We start from the raw sequence: 21,458 nt of genomic DNA on the forward strand, positions 1-21,458 counted from the left end.
AAACTTCTGAAGAAAATCCATGGTGTAGTATGTAACCATGGACCTTTTTCCTATGACTCATGGCCAAAATGCTAGAACAGATGCTCAAAATAAGACTGAGGGTGTATGCATTTGGCTTGAGATTTGTATGAAGCTATGCAGAGAACTTATCCAACCCTTGCAAAACAGCAAAAGGTATCCATTTACATTTATCAAAAACCCAGATATCATGTTCCAAGATATCAAACTTTTGTAAGGAAAATCAGAGAAAATTTGAAAGAAACATTTTATGAGATATCATAATATTTGTATCTTTTTTTTTTTTTACCGAAGATATAGAAACTCGAACTTGCAACCTCTTAATTGAGTATAAGGAGACTATGCCATTTGAGCTATTGCTTCTTGGCATAATATTTGTATCCTTCAACGTTACTAATCTATCAAATCATATAATATTATCAACGCTACTTATCAGTCAAATCATATTATACTTTTATTGATTATTTTTTATTTTTTATAAATTTAATTTGAATACACTGATACATATATATTCAACTGCATCAATATTTTAAAAAAAAATCGATGTAAATGAATTACTGTATACAATATTTTACACATACATTAAAATTAAATTCATTTTTATACAACATAATAAAATATAAAAAGAATTATACTTTAGTGATTAAAGCTTTAAGTTGAGACCACTTCATTGCAAAAATGAAAAATCCAACGTAAGTATCAAAGGAAGAACCTGGTGAGTTGAAAAAAAGTGAAAAACAGAGTCCCAAACACACTGTGGAATTCGAATTTGGGGAGTTTGCAATGTTGAGAACCCTGTTGGCGGCACGCAGTTCTCTGAGATCTTCCAGAAAGATCCTAACTTCACTCTCTTCACCTCCTTTCAAATGCTGGGCACCTTCTTACTCTTCGAAGCAGGGAAGCGACGATGCGCACGAAACGGTGTCGTTTTTGTTGAAGGACACCGCCCTGCGTTCGAGGCCTCCGAGGTTGCTGGTTGTTCAGCCTCGACTTCGCCCCGACAGGCTCCTTCAGGCGAAGCTCAACGAAGCTCTGTGCCTCGCGAACTCGCTCGAAGAACAGAGAGATGGGTACTTCCTCACCGATTTCTTCGATAAAGAGTTGCCGCCACACATCGTTGTTCAAAACCCTTCCATGAAAGGCCACAAGGCTCGTGCAGGTTCTTTCTCTTTCAATCTTATGTGCTTGAATTGAATTCAATAGAATGAAATGAAATGAAGCCAGTCACTAATTTAGGAAGGTTGGTTAAGAATGAAGTGTTTGTGTATCATAGAACTAAAGTAATCAAACATGGGAGTTCAACTAAATTTGTGGACTTTAGGTAAATTTGAATAGTAAAACTCAGCTTGTAAACTTTTAAGAATTTGGTGGTAATGCCGTAAGCTCAATTTGGGGGCTAAATTTGTAAATTCCAGTGTGACAACCTTTAACCAAAAGGAATAGAACGTGATGTAATAGAAATTATTGAATGAGATAATAAATGTTCTGTTGTATTGTTTTGGTGTTAAGGTTTAAGTGGAGAGTTACTAACTCAATGTTGTTTGGAAATATAATGAAATGGGATAGTAAGACTCAGGTTCTGTTTCGGTGCTATTATTGCATTCGGCTCAAATTGAAGGATAAGAAAATGAAAATTGGAATTGGATAGAATGGTGTGGATTCACTTCATATGTATGCACTTTTTTTTATCAGTTTCATATGCAGACTTGAGATTTGCTCACAACATTTTGGGCTTGAAACGCATTGTATTTTTGTAATTTGCGTGTTTCGCCTTGTAGATGCATATTTTGGTCCCGGAACAGTGCATAACATCAAATGCCATCTAAATAATGCAGAGTCCAAGGCAATGAAAAGAGCCAACTTCTTCTTTTTCATGTGATTGGTTATTTGGATATTATGGGTTTGATTGTGTAAATGTGTAACTATGATGACAGGGTGAAGTGGATGCTGTTTTTGTTAATGCTATACTGTCTGGGGTTCAGCAACGGAATCTTGAGGCAAGTTCTAGCTGTGTGAGCCCCCCCACCCCCCAAATTTTAGAATGCTAAATTGATCTTTTACCAATGCCGTGTGATTTCCAGACGGCTTGGGATAAACCTGTGCTCGATCGTGTTGGTCTTATAATTGAGATATTCAATGCTCATGCCTTTACAAAAGAAGCAAAACTGCAGGTGCAATATATGGCTCCTTTTAGCTATCTTATGGTTGATGTTGTTATTGCTAGAATTTCTTGTTTCATTGTAAATGCAAAAATCATTTGCTATTTATGTAGGCTGAACTTGCAGCTCTAACATATAAGAAGTCGAGACTTGTTCGTGTTCGTGGTCCAGGTGGACGCTATACATTTGGAGCTGCTGGAGATGCTGAAGTTGTGAGCGCCAGGGGGTTGGTTTATATTTCCTTAATTTTCTGGTGTTTGGTATCACTTTTTAGCTAGGAAGGAACTTCTCTTTGTGAAGATCAATTAATTTACATCAATTCATTAGAATGCATAAATCTGATTGTATGTGAATATGTGCATCTTCTTGTCTAATCTATTCAAGTAGTAAATTATTGACAATAACAACATCTAATCTTGATAATTGACAATTTTAGGAGAGGAAGTGGTGGACAAGGCTTTATGAGTGGTGCTGGAGAAACTGAACTTCAGCTTCAGCGACGAAGGTATAACTTTGCTTCTGAAATTTTAGGATACAGTTGTTCTCAAATCCTCTTTTTTGCTTATCTAGCATATCTTGTTACTTCCTTATTTGCTTCTCTACTCAAGTCATCATATATTTCCACATAACATGTAGTTTGGTTACTGAACTGTGTAATTCTCTTAGAATCTTAGAAAGGAGAAATTATCTATTATCACAAATTGAGGAGGTTCGCCGTACCCGAGCAATACAACGTGCTGGTCGCAAGAGGCATGGAGGTTCATTTGGACAAGGCTTAGCTACTGTTGCTGTTGTTGGGTATACAAATGCTGTAAGTGGTTTAAGTTCGTTTGGTTTTTCTATTTGTTGCATTTAGAAGTTAGAACTATCACGAATGCCTTTATTACATACTTCTCAGGGGAAATCTACACTAGTTAGTGAGCTATCAAACAGTGATCTCTACAGTGATTGTCGGTAAAACCACCGTTACTAATACCTATATGAATCTATATACTCTAATTCTAATGTAGCTAACTTTTGGTTTTAGATTTTTCATTTTTAAGTATTAAATCTACTGCAGATTGTTTGCAACAGTGGATCCTAGATTAAGAAGTGCTGTTCTGCCTTCGGGGTGATTCAACCTGTAACTTTAACAATTTATTGCTATACTCTCAAATTTGTACATTTCTTGTGAAAATTGATTATATTGCTTCACTGTCCTAATTTCCATATAGGAGGAAAATGCTTTTTAGCGACACAGTAGGATTTATATCCGATTTGCCTATACAGGTAATTTCAAAGCATGAGCAAATTGCCATGTCCTATACTGTTTTACTGATTTATATTCTTCAATATTCTTCTTCAACAATGACCCAATGCACATTTTTTTCTTTTGTGTTTGAAGTTGGTGGAAGCATTTCATGCAACTTTAGAAGAAGTGGTGGAAGCAGACCTGCTTGTGGTAAGATTTTGCATACCTATTTCAGTTGAAGGCGTTTTTTAGTTTTTATTTTAGGATATGATTTCTTCTTTCATTCTGATTCTAAAAATAAAACCAAGAAAAGAAAATGGCAACTCAACTTTTACAAGATTATCCATTTAGAAAACTAGTCTTTTATGTTGCTAAAGACAACTCTAATTGATGAATCTATCATTCCATAAAAGCATGTGGTGGATTCAAGTGCTCCCAATCTTGATGAGCATCGGTCAACAGTTTTTCAAGTTCTTCAACAAATAGGGGTATCAGAAGAGAAGCTTCTGAATATGATTGAAGTTTGGAATAAGGTAATGTAATTTGAATGCCCTTCTACCAAAATGCAACATTTTTTATAATTTTAAATGTTTGGATTATTAATTTATTTTTGCAAATGCTTAGATTGATATTGAAGAAGAGTGCACAGATGCTGACGAAGCCGACAAATATCTTGATGAAGATGAAGAGTCTGATGTAAAATCCATGGCAACAGAATCTGAGACGGATGTTTGCGAGCAATCAAGGGGAGAATATGAGGCCATGGAAGAAAAAGAAAACTACTCTGATGGTTGGTTATACGACGAGGATACTATGGTCGACGAAAGTGATTTCTGTTCGCCTTCAAATGCAGATGACCAACAAAATGAGCAGCCTAACAAGAACAAGATCTCGGAAACAGATAGCTTGATAGGACAGAACGGTCCACACGTCAAAACATCTGCGGTGACCGGAGTTGGTCTACAAGAGTTGCTAGAACTAATAGATGAGAAACTAAGTGCACAGGATGATGAGAAGTTGAAGGGTGCAAAAATGGTGGAAAGAAATATCTTTGAAAGAAAGTGGAGACCCTCACATACACAGGAGGATTCTACCATAGCAGCTGAACAATAGGATACTATAGCATGCTCCATCCTCAGTCATCAATCATGAATGTAGTTTGTTTTAATGAAGAGAAGAGCAAACATGTTTTCCTTCATTCATAGTGTGTTGAACTGATTTTCTGCCTAAATGAATGAATGAGTGTATTACATACAATCAGAAATAATCATGTACCTGTTGGACAGATTGTTGCATAGAAAGCCAAACGTGTTGCTGTTTGCTGTATATAAATTAAAGGCATAAAAATACCAAACAAATTATAAAAATTTCCGTTGCCGGGAATCGAACCCGGGTCTCCTGGGTGAAAGCCAGATATCCTAACCGCTGGACGACAACGGAATTGTTGATTAAGATTTGCAAATGTTTTATACTGAATTTAAAAAAACAATTGCTCAAAGATAATTCCTATTATGTTCACAGGTGCAAATTGGGAAAGAGTAGATATTACGCTCACACATACAATTATTTATCACGATATATTTAAATACGTTGTGTATTTTATATTTCAGGTTTTTGACTTTTTGTAATACCTTATTTATATTCAAATCCATTATAAATATAATTTATTATTAAAACCTATTATTAAGGCTTTAACACTTATTTAACGTACAATTGTAAGGCTTGGACTCTGAAAATATTTTTCTGCCGGAACTAACAAAAATATAAATGAAATTAATTACATTACTTGATTAGACTTTTATGAGAAAGTTAAATAAAGAGTAAAAAATTGAGATATAAAGATCAAAAACAAAATCAAATACTCAATTGGGATTATGGCATTATGGCCCAATACCTGCGGCATACATATATTGGATTGGGCTTTAAGAAGAAAGGTATAAAAAACTAACGCTCATTTCAGGCCCATTAAACCAAGATAATTTTTAACTAGAATTGGGTAGGGGCCGCGCGAACGCAGGCCCCTGCTGCCACAAATTATGACGTAGGCTCCACCACTTGGGTAGACCTTAAGCTAGTACCCTTCCCAAGTGCAATGGAAGTCACCAGCCTAGACCATGAGCCTTCTTGATCGCCCATTGAGCCCGTCCAGGTAAGTATGCTGCTCAGTTTCACACACTTTTCTTTTATAACTCCACCTTCCATACTCCCTCATTTCCCTCCTCGATGTGAGACTCTTGCTGTAACCCAATAACAATTTCTCCAACTATGTACTCTGTTCCACCATGTATTAAAAAACACGATAAGTTTCTCACAATTAACTTGAACGAATTCTTTTGTGATAATAAAATAGAAGGACCATGAACATGAGAGTATATAGAGACCACAATGTAATGATCAATACATCAATATGTCATTTTCCATTAAGAGTTTGCTTGATATGGATTTCCATTCCATCTTCATGAGTAAATGAACTTAATTGCGTTTATGCTGTCTTTGTAGTGGCGTGCCCTCATGCATCTAATTCCATAACATCATATATATTATCTGCATATCATGGCCATAAACACCAAAAGTATCAATGCATTTGGTAGAAGTATTCTTGGTTATTACTTATTAGTGATAGTGGATTGCTTTGTTAGGAGCTTCATAAACATATAAAAAAAATCAGGGCAGCAATTACAGCATTAAGGAGTTAGTTGTACAAGATTGTTCTACACTCAGTTTTCTAAATTACATGGTAAATTAATGAAGCAGATGATGTTATATAAAGTAGTATTTGCTCAGATGTGTAATCGGACAAGGGAAAGGCTACTTTTTTTTGCTCTATAACAAAATTTTATCAAATTAGACTGCATATCAATTTTGAGATAACATTATCCTCTTAATATATATATAATCTTTTTTTAATTATTTTATTTATATTACATTTTAAATCTTAAATCATAAATTTTATTATTGAATTTAGAAAACAATAAACTTTATTAAATTGTTGATTATATGTTCTATTTTGTGTTTTATCAAAGTATGTGCTTGTTTGGGTGCCATTAAATTGATAAAAAAATATTATTTTTTAGCGTGTTTAATAAATTTCTAATAATAAAAATAAAAATATTAAAAATATTAAAAAATATATCTTTTTTAAGAAGTAACAATTTATATCTTTCTTTTAAAAAATTCTTTTTTCTTAAAAAAAATATTTTTCAAGTAATAAATAAATAAAAAAATACGTTTATATCATTATACTCAAATATAATTAATAAATAAAAAAATTTTTTGCTTGAATTATCATCTCTTTTTTGAAGCCTTAGACCTATGATTTAATTGGATTTAATTGAGAGTTTCAAACACGTATTTAGCAGGAAAAATGAATAATTATGATCGGGTTTACTTAAAACCTGTGATTTAGTCCTCTTAACTGACGTAGGTTTGTAATAGCGATATTATTCTTGTCAAGTATAAATAACATTTTCTGTTAGAATAAATAGCTACCAACCTATCCCCCTAATGGGCTTTCAATGGAAAAGAGTTGCGAGAAGTAAACTAACTTTAACAAACTATATAATGTACCCAAACAAAATATTGGGCCCAGATAATTTTAGAACTAGAATTGGATAGGGGCCGCGCGAACGCAGGCCCCCACTGCCACAAATTATGACGTAGGCTCCACCACTTGGGTAGACCTTAGGCTGGCACCCTTCCCAAGTGCAATGGAAGTCACCAGCCTAGGCCATGGGCCTTCTTGATCACCCATTGACCCCGTCCAGGTAAGTATGTTGCTTAATTCCACACACTTCTATTTTATAGCTCCACTTTACAGACTCCCTCACTTCAGCTTCTCAATGTGGGACTCTGTATGTGACCCAATAACTGCAATCTCTCCAACTATGTATGCTCCATCTCATTTCTTTCTGAATGGAAGATGACTGACGTTCAATACGCTATTACTTTAACATTCCAACCAGTGATGTTAGAAAATCGTTTTGTTTTTACTAATAAGATGGGAGTGATTAGAGCACAACTATATTCACAGGAATTTCGCCTGTTTGCCTATTTGCTCTTCCTTTTGGGACCGGTTTATCCTTTTAATGATTGAGTGAGAATTCTTTTTTCCCCACACCTTCTGTGGTGTTAACTCATTCTTTCTTTGACCTAAACGAAGCGCTGCAGAATCATCTAGTTAATTCCCAACATTATATATAGATCAGAAGGGAAAAATACAAAGTACTACTACGTATAAATAAGTTATGGTTCAATTATTCCATTCGAAAGATCTAACAAACATTGGTATCAGTGTCAGATAAGAGTGAGTATGATAAAGCTAGATATTGTTCTAAGTACAGCAAAGATTTGAACTATGTATTGTGTGTTCCCCGCCAACCATGCCCATATGGCTAAACATACACTTGTATACATCCGCTAGATATTGATATCAATACGTTTAAGATGTCTCCATTTCCAACAACATAGTAGAGTTTGTAGGCATCAAAACAACAGTGTAGTTTATATTCATTATTATCAATGACCAAGTTTTATTTTGTCACTTGTTCCCTTGAAATTGGTTTATTCTTCAAATAACTCCCTTTAAGCCAACGAAATTCATTTGCAAAGCAAGTTTTTGTTCACACCTTCCATAACAAGATTTTTCTGACCCCAAACCCAAAGAATAAGAAGATTTCTGAGACCAGAGCTTCTCACTCTTAAACCTAAAGCCAAACCCTATTGAATTGCAAATATCGGCTAAAATATTTAGTATATTTCGCCTGTCAAATGGTTGAGATCGAAAATCCAAGGCTAAAGGGAACCTCGAAGTGATTTCCTACATTATGAACTAATATACTAGTCAGAGGAAAATCGTAAAGCACTACATACAAAGATATGATTTAATTATTCCACAACCAAGATGTAATTCACATTAGTATATATGAGAGTGAGGATGATAATGCCGGCTAGTATTCTAAGTGCAAGTAAGATTTCAACAAAGCATTTGCTCCGAGGGCTATCTATGTCAACTACTTAGAGCCATTCCTTCCATGGCTGGAGGAATTTATAACCGTGTGTATGTAGAAGAAAAATTTGCAAATGCATTCGCTTATGAAATTTACACTGCAGCTACTCTCAACCGAGACTGCAACCTACCAAGAATTTACATTTCTCACCCTCAACACCCCCCACACAAGGTAAACATATAGGGAAAAAAATGGAAAGCAGGTTAAAGGAAAAAAAATTACAAAATCACAATCATTCCCTACTCTCTCCTACTATGCCAAACCCCAGCTCCCTTCAAGGCATTATATTTGATGGAAGCCGAATGCAATTGATCAGTATGAGCTTTTGCTGCAATTCCAGTCAACGTAAAAAAAAGTCATTTACAAGTTGTCACATCAGTGAGCCAGGTCTTCACTCCCAACACCAACGCTGGACTTGTCAATCATGCGAACGTTGTATTGCTCATATACTCTTGCACGATTCTCAGCCCACCATTGTTCTGCTTGTTTCTCGCTGAACCGCTTTCGACTGCATTCAACAACGTAAAGGTTAAAACTCGGGTTACAAAATGGCTAATGTATGGAATACTGTATAGTTTATATGAACTCAGGAATTGCTACAAGCTAATGAGGAAAGGCAAATGAGTGCTGTCAGTTGATAGAAGGGCATTTTCTATAATGCATTAATACCTGAAGCGAACTCTCTTAAGATCTATTACGCCTCCAGGAAGGGAGGTGAGTGTAATATATACACCAGGTTCATCTTGCTCAACCCATTCATTCTCACTCCGGGATTCACTCTCCTTTGTTCTGCTCCCATTTTTGTTAGTTACCTCTGACTGGTTCTGTTTATTGTGACCAGCACTACTACGGTTGCTGGCAGTGCTGGATCCATTTGAAAGCAACTGATTATTTGATCCAGTTAAATCTGCTTCTGGGCTTGTTGCTTGAATATTCAATCGATCAATGGAAGCATAGCTAAGCTCATTGGAACCAATGGAAGCAAGAGAAGGCGATTTGACATTCCTAGCTGCTCCTACAGGTAGCCTCTCAGCCATGTCCTTCAACTAATCAGTGCATGAAACAAAAAAACAGAATCACTTAGCATAACATCCAATACAAATCTGGAATACATAAGCCTAAAGAATAACTAGTTTCGATTTATGAATGTTATGTGTCTCTCTGTCTCTTTTCTTTCTTTGCCATGGGAATGTGTAGGTATTTTGGGATCTAACAGGTTTCTAATTTCTCAAATACTTTAAAAGTATATAAGTTTCTACCTGAGCGGTAAGAGATTTGATCACTTCCTTTGCAGCTTTGCACTTCGCAGTTTCCTCTCCAGCAATTGCTATAGCATCTTTTAGCTGTTTGGTTGTTCTTTCCAACTCAACTTCTTGAAGTTGCGCTTTCCTAGTCAGGTTTTCCACCTAAAAGAAGGAAAGAAAATGAGGCTTGCCAAAAATAGATGACCTTGTGAGTTACACTATCGACATCAGATATGATCTACACCAAACAATAAACTATTGTCCACAAGCCATCAGACCACACCCTCCAAAACTAATTACTTGAACATGCAAAATGAAAAACAAGATTAGAAATGAGAATTGAGAAGCATTAAGTATGCTGCTTGGATTGCAGAATCTTATTTAGTTATTCCTGTGAAACTTTAAAATAAAGAACCTGGTCACCTCAAATAGTGTATTGCCACAACCTGGTATTTCAATAATTGTACTGTATATACATGGCAATATTACATACAAAGCACGTGCTTTGCAATTATATTGCCTTGGATTTTAATTTGCAATTCATCTCAACCATTAATTAGAAAATGCAGCAAGTCATTAAAGTTGCTGGCCATTAATATGCATCCCATGGTAAATTTTTCTGCTTGTCATTTCCACCTAGTATCCCAGTCATTTCCTTTCAGATATTTATTCACATATATTGATGTCCTAAAAATGACCAGTTGATGCACCAAAAAATGGGTGTTATTAAGAGCAGATTTTATAAAACTCCATGCAAATTGCAAACATTTAGAAGCAAGAAAGGGAATCAATCAGCCACGGCATAAAATAAGGTACCTGCTGTCTTAATTTAATAACCTCCTGACTGAGGCTATCATTGGTCCTCTTAGCATCATCCACAACTATCTTTGGGGAAGTAAGACCTCCCAGTGTTGGAGTTGGAGTAGTTGAACGTGGTGGACTAGGTCGTCTAGATATTGGAGATGTTGCTCGGGAAACAATTCTAGATCCAGGAACAGATGCTGAGAAGAACTTCTTTGATGATCCAAAAACAGGATTAAAAGATTTAGAAATATTCAGTGCTCCCCATTGTGAACCCCCATTTGGAACAGGAGAGACGCGACTACTGTTGAATTCCAACTTCTTGTTTTTTTTAGAAGATCTGCTATCCACTTGCTTCAAGGACTCCATTGAAGAAAACCTAGCAAGTTGACTACGAGATCTCGAATCCATTTTATCATCCTTATCAATTAACTCAAGTGACCCTGGAACGATACTTCCTCTTCTGCTCACAGAAGAATGGGATGAAGAATCAGTTTCCATAGATTTCCTTAGTTTATTAAAACAGTTGTCACAGACGCGATAAGGTTTGTTGGGGTTTGGTGCCATTGAAGCCTTAAGAGATTTCTTACTGCTACATGAATGACAGAAAACAAGTCCACAATTATAACAATTGTGACGTTTTCTTTTGAAATTAAATGGAAGACGACAGCCAGAACACATAGACTGGTCAACACCAGATACCCACTTATGTAGACAGATAGCTGCAGTGAAATTAGTACCACAAGCAACACTTTTGACCTGTTTGTCTTTCAATGCTTCTACTAATGTTGGGACATTTCTGTCATCTGTATCCCCATGGCCTAAACGACCATTTGCACCCTTACCCCATGTGTAAACTTCTGTCCTTGAAGTTAAAACTGAAACATGATATGCACCACAAGCAATCTCCTCCACAAAACTCTTTGAAAGCTTTCCTTCAACACGGCTTGGTAGCTTCCCATCAGCTTGAGGATTTCCCAACTGACCATAGACAGGACTACCCATTGTATAGACATGCCCAGAGGTGGTAAGCGCAACAGTCAGACTATGTCCACAAGCAACCTGACAGAAATTGGGTTCAACCAGGGCTGCAACACAGGTTGGAACAAGTTTTGCTTCCTTATCACCATGCCCAAGTCGACCTTTGTCTCCATCACCCCAAGTGAACAGCTTCCCTGAAGAGCAGTTGCTGGAACTAGAATTTCCAACCATGACTTCCACAACTGCAGCAGTATGCCAAACACCACAAGCAGCCCGGACAGTACGAAGACCCTTGAGGGACTCTACTTCCCTAGGTAATGAAACACTTTTACGATCTCCATGACCCAAAACACCAAATGTACCATCACCAAAAGTAAACAATTGCCCAGCAGAGGTTACGACAGCAGTGTGCCATGGTCCACAAGAAATAGATGAAACATGTATGCCCTCCAGGGGGCCATTTACTCTTTTTGGGACCCAGTGGCTCACTTGATTACCATGCCCCAGAAGACCATAATTGTATGTGCCATCACCCCATGTATAAAGATCACCAGAAAGTGTCACAGCACATGTATGATATTCCCCACAAGCTACAAGTTCAATATTTGTATTGCTTAAAGTTTCGATAAGCTTTGGATGGAGAACATCAGAATCAACACCATGCCCAAGCCTACCTCCTGATTCTTCCCCCCAAGAGAAAATTTCACCTTGTTTGGTCACTAAGGCCGCATGTCGTCCACCGCAGGCAATATTCTGTACATCAAGAACTACTGCAGATTCCAAGGCTTTTGGAAAAAGAGAGTCCATTTTTACACCCAAAGAACTCCCAACTCGATGAGTCCCACCACCCAGAACACCATCACCTGTACCTTCCCCCCAAATGAAAACATCCCCTAAAGCATCGCCATCATCATGGCCAGAACCTTGGCTAGATGAGCTAACAGCACTTGATAGACTAACTCTAAAAGCATCCATACCCATTGTCTTCATGTGACCATGCATACTATCTGATCCTCCAGACGACACAGAGTGGACTGAAGCACTTGCAGAATCTGGAGGGAAGAAACCCTTTGGTGGGACAGCATACAACATCACATCCGATAATGCTTTATCTAAACCATTTTTAGGTGGGCTGTCATAAGGACTGTGAAGACGAAGGTGATCCCCACTATCCTGAATAGCACAGACAAAATTCTTTAAATAAACATCTTCAACAGAAATGCAGTGAAACAGGGAGAAAACAAAGGGGTATAATTATATATTTATACCTTTTGCAAGCTTTCATTACTACCAAATGGAGAATTCATGGGAGAACTTCTTCTGGTGTATGTTCTAGGACTATTAGCTTCAGAAGGAATACCATCACTTCTTGACTCTGTCCTCCATTTTCGGTGATGACTACGTGAAATTAATGCTTTTAAACCACTAAACCAAACTTCAGCTTCATCTTTATCTTTGCAAATCTAGCAGAAAAGTAGGTGACCAGATTATGTTAAGCTTTCAGCATATTCAAAATATCAATAGCACCAACGCAACGACCAACTGCAGCTAAAAATCCCAAGAGGGGAAGAATAAAGAAATTCGTACCAAGTCCAGTGACCTATCATTGTAGATAAGAGAAAATGACTGGTATTCCTTTTCAGGCCGTGGATACCTTTGAAAGATTGGCTGAAAAAGATAGGACCCATATTTTATCAATCACAATAAAGAAGCCAATCAAGTTAAATGACTTCATCCATGAGTGAAGGAACCACAAGTATAATTACATAAACAGGCGTACCGGAATATTCATAATAAAACAACCATGAAGCTTTACTGGTAGACAAATAATAAATGTGTATCATATTTCATATATTTCAACTTTGATAAGCACATTACTTTAATCATGCAAACATCAAATGGAACAGAACCATCATATAACAACTAATCATCTGGATAGGACATATCACTGTTGACTAAACCTGATGAAGCAGAACAGCACCATGATTCAACAGCAAATTTAAAAACCTACCGTGCGTTGTCCAGATATAATTCTAGACACATGGCTCAGTTTAAGGTGCTTCTCTTCTTTCCCTGAGAACCATATCAAAACAGATTCATCCTGAAAGACATAAAAACATTCAAATTTTGGCAACTGGATTTTTTTTTTCAAATAAAAGGCATCTGGAAAATTATCTAGCAACAAATGGTAATCTAATGGAAATAACTCGCATATGGAAAAATAACAAGATTGTCCACTAGCAAAAAATTGTTGTAACAACAAATACATTTGCCAAACAAAACTAGTCAAGACTGTTAAATCCTCATGGTTTAGTAAAAGCAATATTAGGTTTCGGAATTTCAATTTGTAACTCAAAATTTATATAATGTTGGGCATATCATTGTAATCACCATGACTAAATCAAATTTTAACAATGTTTCTTCTTCAAGCACTCCTGAAAATCTGATCATAAGATAATCTAACTGCTCTTTTAAGCCATTGATGGATTTATTTTGGTAACTAAAAACAAAACAAAACAAAAAAACAAAAAAAAAATACAAATATTTGCAAATTCCTTTTCTATTTTTAGAGAATGCACTTTCAGAATGTCATCTTTTTCACTATTTAATTTGTTGGATGAATACTTTGCATTCTGCCCTCCTCTTTGAGAAACTATTTTATACTCTTTGTTATTCCACTTCAAGCATCCCTACTGTCTTTATCCCCACTACTTCTAGAATAAATTACTTGACTTTTATTTAAGGGGAAATAAGTAAATACAGAACAAAAGGTAATAATGAGGCACTGATTTTAGTAATTGAATATTAGTGCCAAACTCACATTGGAAAGCCTGAACGGGCAAAACTTGGGCTTCCCCCTTCTTCCATACTTGAGCAGGTAAGCTCCTTTCTTTAAAGCAGTAATAGCCTGTCATGAATATCAATAAAGCACTTCAGTCAGCACATCTGAAGATAGTACAATGCTGAGAAAAATGAGGAATTACCAAATAAACAAAGCAAGATAAACGACAAACATCATGGCTTAGCCTGCCTAAAGACCAAAATTCCACATAAGACACAAAAAAATAGTTTGAACCATGGACAGAAGAGCATCATTTTCAGTGTCTAGCCAAGTGCTTCTCGGGCACTTGAGTAAACCAGTGGAAATTGTCAATGTTTTCACATTCATAGCACTTACTGTCAATATTAAAAATGTCCAAAGATACATCTATAACGAGAGTATTCTCACCAATTAAGACATGGAATATTCTTCTATGATCACAAATCTAACACCTCATATGTAAACATACTCACAAGTTGGTCTCATCAACTTTACACTCACGAACTTAGTTACAAGACCAACTAACACCATAGTGAGTGTGTCTAAACAAGTAAACATTAAGTCTTAAACTTGTGTACATAAAATAATTTTCTTAAGAAAAACAGTGAGATCTCACTCTTTCTTCACATAGGGCAGTGGTTTCCTATACATGTAACACGTGACAACAAGAACTGGCATGCCATTGAGCAATCAAGCCCTTCTGCGAAAGGCTGCGTAGCGCAACACATACACAAAAAAGGCAACCTACAAATAACCTGACATGATGATCCACAGCTAGGAGCAGCTGAAGCTAACTAATAATCAAACTTACTGCAACTATACTTCCATTGACTAATCCAAAATATCGCAATCTAGTGAAATTAATTAACTCAGTTCATCTAAAACTTCAATTAAAACGCTCCAAACAACAGCCATCACAACAGCAACGAAAATCCAATTACGATGCTGAAGTTCCAAATAAATCGGAAGGAAAAAAATAAAATAAAATAATCTCTATGTATATATTCAAAGAAAAAACAACGGTACCTGCTCAATGTCTCGTTCTACAGCACCGGTTCTGCTAAGATCCGAAGTCATTCTACCAGTACGTGACATCATCCAAAGCCGAAATTTGAAGCAAAAAAATGAAAACAAAAAGAAACTAATTAGAAACTTCTTTTTTGTTTTGGCTCCTCAAATTCTAAACACCAATCTCGCATTCAACCATTTTCGTACCCGAACCCTTCCATTCATCAATTCGAACGGATATTCCGAACAAAAAAACCCTCACTAAACTCCCAAATTCGCAATCTGAAACAGCTCCAGCACCAAATCCATCATGATTCACGGCTCCATCGAGCACCTCACCGCACCAGAACACTGCTCCACACAGCTCCGAAGCTCAAACTCAGCTCGAAGCGTACTCCGAAGCTAGCTCCGAAGCTGAAAGAAAGCTCCTAGGTCACGGAAGAACAATTCGATCGCGTAACTCCGCGGATTCCGGTGATCCAAGCGTCGTCGAGCTCGCGTCGGCGCGGCAGAGACGAAAATCGCGGCGACAGAGTGCGGCGGAGAAACGAAAATGGAGAGAGACACGGAGAGAGAAGGTAAGGAGCTCTGATCTGAGAGAATCAGTTGCAGAAGAGAGAGAAAGTGAGTTTCTAGAGAGAGAAAGCTTTTTTTTGCGAATTATAAAAAAAAAAATAAAAGCAACGAAAAAAAACAGTAAAACACAGTGTTTGTTGTCTATGGCTGAGAAGTGTGTGTGAAGAGCTCAAAACAGAAAGAAAACAGAAAAGGAAAAAAAATTAAAATTAAAATTAAAAAGGGGAAATTGAAAAAAGTAGAAGGGGGTGAAGATTACCCCTGAAGTTTCGTAAAATTTCGGGTTTGCCACTGTACTTTTTGCGGTAATTATTGTTGCGTTTTGTTGTTTAGACTTTAGAGTGTATAGTATTTGTATTTTATTATTCTGAGGGAAAAAATAAAAAAGAAAAAGAAAAAAGAAGAGATTTGACTAATAAAGAAAGAAAATGTATTTGGAAGAGGAAGAAAAAAACAGGATAATGGTTCTTTCTGGTCAGTATTGAGTCAATGCCTTTTAGAATTATTAATCTTTAGTTTTGGAGAAAATAATTTTTTCAGAGATTTTGTTTGGCTATGTAGTGACTAATAACTAACAACAGATAAACTGAGTTGTTATAATTATTTTAATTTAGTATTTGTTAATATAATATGTTTAAATAATACGAAATAAAAATAATAGTTTGATTTTAAATGCAGCAAAAAATATATATTTACACAATATCTATTCAATTATGAACATATTAACAAAAGTACTGGAGTCAATAATTAAAGTCTTTATGAATAAAGTTATTTTAAAAAATACCAAAAAAATGTTATTTTAGATATAACAAGGCCTAAAGGCTAAAGCAAAAAAGGAAAACAGTTACACAACAACTAGCTTAGGGAAGTGGATTCCAATATCAATACAAAATTATTTTTCATCAATAATGTATCAAAATTAATTTACAAAAATTGGTAAAAAAAACACAAAACATACATAAATTCTTAAATAATTTAAAAATGACAAAAATAACAGTAAAATATCTTTTTTTATAAATAAAAAATATTCTTTGTATTTTATTCGATTTTATAAATATTTAAATATTTTTTAAAAAAGTGAATACAAAAATTAGAGTAAAATTCGATCTCTAGATGTATTATTTTTTTAAAAAAAGCATTCATTCACAAGTAAAGTTCACTTGGTGTAGAATTATCAAATTGGATAAAAAGATTTTTTTAATAAAGCTAACAAAAAAGCATTCAAATCTTATATTTACAAACTTTTTTGGAATATATATATATAATATCTTATTTTTGTTACTCATATCATTTTGTTAAATTATATTCTTACAAAAATAAATGAGTTATATTTTTTACCACTTTTTCTTTGTTAGTGTTTCCAAATAAAGAAAAAAAAGTGATACTTTTTATAGTTTTGTTATACATTTAAAATTTTTTGGCAATTAACTTTAATTAAATTGATTTAAAACCAACTAAAATTAATTTCATTAGTGATAGCATAAATAAAGGCCACTAATATAAATGTTTATAACTCGCGTTCTTTTTTCTTTTTTTTTTTCTTTTTTTTGCATGTTTTTTTTATTATTGTTCTTTTATTGCTGTTGTTATTATTACGTTTTTTTTTTTCTATTTCTCCTCCTCTTTTTAGTGATTTTGCAATATGTGTTTTTTCTCTTTGTTTGGAAATAAGGGAAAGATGAACAAAAAAAAAAGAAGATGATGATGATAATGACGAAAGAGGAGGAGGAGTTCGTTTGTGTGTCGTCATTATTAAATAATTTCGGTGAGGTGCACTTGTACTTGTTTTAAATTGAATTTGTTTGTGTATAATCATCATTATTTGATTTTAATTTGGTCTATTTTGGATTTAAATAAGGTGCACTTGGTCTCTTATTTTAAATTGAGTTTGTTTGTAGTCATCATTAAGTAATTTCGGTGTATTTTGGATTTAAATAGTTTGTGCTTGTTTTGAACTGAGTTTATTTATGTGTCGTCATCATTAGGTAATTTCAGTGTATTCTGAATTTGAACTGATATACGTATAAAAAAAAAAGATGACAACGATAACAATAACGATAATGATGGAAGAGGAGGAGGCAAAAGATGGAGGAGGTGGTATAGTGGTAGTGATGACAATGATAATAAAAGAGAAAGACGATGATGAAAAAATACATGATATGAAAAACGGTCATAACTACTTAGTTAAATTTGATTAAATATATTCTATTTTTTAGGTGAAAAAAATGTGACTTTGATTATTGTAATATCAAAATAATAATAATAATAATATTTACCTTATCCATTTTCATTGTATCACATTCTATGTTATTTATCTTTTTGGAATAAGAATGATTTTGGTCCCTAATATAGAGGCCGAAAATCAATTTCGTCTCCAACCTTTTTTTCGCTCCAAAATGGTCCTCCAAGATTTCAGTTTATTTTAAAATTGTCCTTCGAACGAAAATACCATTCTCCCTTAACCCCAAAATCAACCACCACCACCACCACCATAACAGAAGCCACCACCACCACCAATATCATTATGGCCATCATCATCATTAGACCTTTCTCCAAAAACAACCAAAATCAACTAAGAAGCCCAAGTTGAACAAGAACCCACCACCACCACCACCATTATCATCATGGTCATCATCATCAGAACAACAAAACTCAAAACAGAACCCACCACCACCTCCACCAACATCATCAACACCAAAACCCACCACCACCCCCACCTCAGAAAATCAGAACTCAAAAAATCATAGCAATCAAAACTCAGAACCATCAACAAAATTCAAAACTAAAATTCTTTCTCTTTTATTTTTGTTCTGCTTCTTCATCTTCTTTTAAAAAAATTCAAGCAACATGCACTTTGAACAATAATAAACAAATTCAGTAACAACAATATTTCAAATTCAAGTCAAATTCAGTAACAACAATATTTCACAAAAAAATTCAGAAATTCTACAAAAAATCCAGTTCATAGAAGAAGTGGCGGGCGGTGAGGGCGAGGAGGAAGAGCAGTGGCGGAGAAGAAGCGGCCGGTGAGGGTGAGAAGGGAGGAGCAGTGGCGGATCACAGGCGGCAGGGCAGCGGTGCGGTGGTGCTGCGATATAGCAGTGCAGAGAAGAAGAAGAAGATGATGAAGCGGCGGTCGGTGAGGGTGAGGAGGAAGAGCAGTAGCGGATCACAGGCGGCAAGACAGCGGTGCGACAGTGCGGCGGTGCGGCGATACGGCTTCCCTTCCCACCCCCACCCCTCCTTTCTCGCGCCCCAACGCTCCCCCTCCCACCCCTTTCTTTCTTTGTGTCCCTTTTTTTGCTTTCTTTTTTATTTTTTTATATTTATTTTATTTTATAATTTTTTAATGAGAGGTAGTTTGATAATAAAAAAATAAAATTGGTAAAAATGATGATTTTAAAATAAACTAAAACTTTAAGTACCATTTTGTAGTGAAGAAAAGGTCGATGACGAAATCGATTTTCGACTTCTACGTTGGGGACCAAAATCATACTTATCCGTTATCTTTTCGATAATCTTACACAAGTCAAGTAAAATCTTCTAAATGTTGATTAAACTAACACAACTTTCTTGACAATTGATCTGTGTTTTCAAATAACACGTGATAACGATAGTGTTATTTTAAGTAATGAAAACTGAAGCTAAACATAAAACATACATAGTGCTCTTCATTCATATTAATATAAAATAATGATGTTATTATTAAATTATAAATAAATATGTAAAATAAAAATTTGAAATCTAAAAATAAAGTGTTTCCTAAACTTTCTTTTATGCTTGAAATTTTTCGAGATAATGGCACAACCGAAAATGGCGGAATCACTTTTTTCTTGGACCCTCATTGGCTGGCGGCTACAAAAAGATTTCCATTTATTTTCTTTTTCTCCATAATTAATATGTTATATTTGACCCAATAAAAATGAAACTATTTTCCTTTTCTTTTTTTTTTTTAAAAAAATGGTCACAAATAATATTTTGTAAGAATATTAATGTGTACTTTAGAAGGGAAAAAAAAAAAGGAATCATAGAATTCATTATTCATTACGCATTACGGGTGTTTTTAATGAGAAAAGGTAGAATGATTATTATTATTTTGATTTATGGGACATATGGCATGGCCAAGGTTTAAATTTATTTGGCTTTTAACACAGATCAGAAGACAAAATAATTTTTTATCTCAAAATTTTGGAGCATGCATGAATAATATAATGGTGCCATTTGATACGTCACTTTTCAGGTACATGTACGTGAGATTGATGTTCCTATCAAATTCGTATTTCTTATTATGTTTTCTTGAAACAATTAAAAATTATCACCGGGAGAAAAAATATCATTATTATCTACAAAAAATTAAAACGTTAATAAAATTAATTTTGAATAAATAACATTAATTTTATATTCATAAAAATTAATTTTTATATAAGAAAAATATTCAAATATTAATTTCATCCATAGTTAATTTTATCTAAGTTTTAAACGTTTATGGATAAAAATGATAATTTTCTCATATTTCATGAGTAAAAAATTAATTTTATTATAAATAAAAGGTTTAATTACTTTGTTGATTTCTATAATTTCGCAAAATTTTTAATTAGATCTTTATACTTCTTTTTCCTTTTAATTGGGTCTCTGCACCAATTTTTCTTTTTAATTGAATTCCTACATTTTTTTCCTTTTATTTGAGTCTCTGCACCAATTTTTTTTAGTTAGATTCCTATACAATTAAGCCAATTACTACTAAAAGGACCTAATTGAAAAAAAATTTGGTGCAGGGACCAATTAAAAGGAAAAAAAGTATAGGAACCTAATTAAAATTTTGCGAAACTATAGGGACCAATGGAGTAATTAAACCTAAATAAAATGATCAATTTTCTGAACTTTTATAAATATAAATATTGGTTTTGTAAAAAAATAATTTGGACGTTATTATACATTATTCTTTTGATTCAGCAATATAACATTTGTTTATGAATAAGTATAGAAACTTAATTTTTTAATTTTATTATATATTTTTTTTAATTCTCACTTTTTACAAAGTTTAAAATATATAGTTAAGATTTAAGGTTATTTAAGATTATGAATTAAGGTCTAAAATTTAATTTAGAATTTGGGATAAAAGAATTATTTACAAAAATATGGTTGATATTAAATGAAAAAAAATTATTTTTTAGTTGAAACTTTTTTTATAATACTAATTAGTAATAATAAAGGGAGAGACGAGAGAATAACTTTTAACAATAGTAAACATTAAAAAATAGATGAAAATGCAATAAGGAGTGGGATCTTATCATAAGCATCTCCCAGGCTAAATCCTATGCTATTATTTATTATTCAATTCAATTAAACTTTGTGTTGCTTTCACTTTCATTCCATGGGGGAAGTTGATATTGACACCTCTCTCTTTAAGTTATTATAATACTAACACAATCAACTAAAAGCAAGGCAAATAATTAGGCAACTAAGTTTTACTTAAACATGCAAGGTAGGATTGATTAAAGTGGTAGATAATACTTTGATTTCTAACAAAATAATTTTTGTTAGAAAACTAAATATCTTATTTAAAATTTCTATAAGTTGGATTAAGTTAGTCAAATTATATAAACTTTTTCA

At 34.3% G+C, this 21,458-nt stretch overlaps 2 protein-coding genes and 3 non-coding genes across 6 annotated transcripts; 1 reads left to right on the forward strand and 4 right to left on the reverse strand.

The window, feature by feature from the left end:
• Positions 1 to 662: 662 nt before the first annotated feature.
• On the forward strand, positions 663 to 4,672 carry LOC107609460 (GTP-binding protein, HflX). The gene is made up of 13 exons (XM_016311451.3): positions 663 to 1,177; positions 1,797 to 1,861; positions 1,953 to 2,015; positions 2,100 to 2,189; positions 2,291 to 2,403; positions 2,614 to 2,682; positions 2,844 to 2,988; positions 3,076 to 3,131; positions 3,238 to 3,288; positions 3,392 to 3,446; positions 3,562 to 3,618; positions 3,822 to 3,941; positions 4,033 to 4,672. The coding sequence occupies exons 1-13, from the start codon at positions 802 to 804 to the stop codon at positions 4,519 to 4,521; spliced, it is 1,749 nt and encodes a 582-aa protein (XP_016166937.1). The 5' UTR covers positions 663 to 801; the 3' UTR covers positions 4,522 to 4,672.
• A 104-nt stretch (positions 4,673 to 4,776) lies between these two features.
• Positions 4,777 to 4,848, reverse strand: TRNAE-UUC (transfer RNA glutamic acid (anticodon UUC)). The gene has a single exon. It is a non-coding gene; the product is annotated as a tRNA-Glu (tRNA).
• Positions 4,849 to 5,404: 556 nt separating this feature from the next.
• On the reverse strand, positions 5,405 to 5,565 carry LOC148550197 (U1 spliceosomal RNA). The gene has a single exon (XR_015892510.1). It is a non-coding gene; the product is annotated as a U1 spliceosomal RNA (small nuclear RNA).
• Positions 5,566 to 7,019: 1,454 nt separating this feature from the next.
• LOC148550198 (U1 spliceosomal RNA) lies at positions 7,020 to 7,180 on the reverse strand. The gene has a single exon (XR_015892459.1). It is a non-coding gene; the product is annotated as a U1 spliceosomal RNA (small nuclear RNA).
• Positions 7,181 to 8,272: 1,092 nt separating this feature from the next.
• On the reverse strand, positions 8,273 to 16,032 carry LOC107608956 (PH, RCC1 and FYVE domains-containing protein 1). 2 transcript variants are annotated; one of them, XM_088492847.1, is made up of 10 exons: positions 15,477 to 16,032; positions 15,288 to 15,339; positions 14,262 to 14,348; positions 13,452 to 13,541; positions 13,028 to 13,108; positions 12,709 to 12,903; positions 10,475 to 12,613; positions 9,674 to 9,820; positions 9,084 to 9,460; positions 8,273 to 8,922 (listed from the first exon to the last, which is right to left on the reverse strand). In XM_088492847.1, exons 1-10 carry the CDS (start codon positions 15,488 to 15,490, stop codon positions 8,790 to 8,792), a joined length of 3,315 nt encoding a protein of 1,104 aa, XP_088348973.1. In that variant the 5' UTR covers positions 15,491 to 16,032; the 3' UTR covers positions 8,273 to 8,789. The 2 variants fall into 2 exon arrangements, with proteins under 2 accessions (XP_088348973.1, XP_088348972.1); XM_088492846.1 differs by having other exon boundaries at positions 15,288 to 15,507.
• Positions 16,033 to 21,458: the final 5,426 nt, after the last annotated feature.

The sequence above is a fragment of the Arachis ipaensis genome, chromosome B7 (genome assembly GCF_059453495.1).
Source record: "Arachis ipaensis isolate K30076 ecotype BB chromosome B7, ASM5945349v1, whole genome shotgun sequence".
Classification (NCBI taxonomy): domain Eukaryota; kingdom Viridiplantae; phylum Streptophyta; class Magnoliopsida; order Fabales; family Fabaceae; genus Arachis; species Arachis ipaensis.

Bases quoted from the DNA above. Each gene is read 5' to 3' on its own strand.
- LOC107609460 (XM_016311451.3), top strand. From the start codon at position 802: ATGTTGAGAACCCTGTTGGCGGCACGCAGTTCTCTGAGATCTTCCAGA. The intron at 2,190-2,290 runs GTGCAATATATG...CTATTTATGTAG, and splicing joins CAAAAGAAGCAAAACTGCAG to GCTGAACTTGCAGCTCTAAC. The intron at 2,683-2,843 runs GTATAACTTTGC...TAATTCTCTTAG, and splicing joins CTTCAGCTTCAGCGACGAAG to AATCTTAGAAAGGAGAAATT.
- LOC107608956 (XM_088492846.1), bottom strand. From the start codon at position 15,359: ATGATGTCACGTACTGGTAGAATGACTTCGGATCTTAGCAGAACCGGT. The intron at 13,109-13,451 runs GTAGGTTTTTAA...TATCTTTTTCAG, and splicing joins TTATATCTGGACAACGCACG to CCAATCTTTCAAAGGTATCC. The intron at 12,614-12,708 runs GTATAAATATAT...TGTGCTATTCAG, and splicing joins GTAATGAAAGCTTGCAAAAG to GATAGTGGGGATCACCTTCG.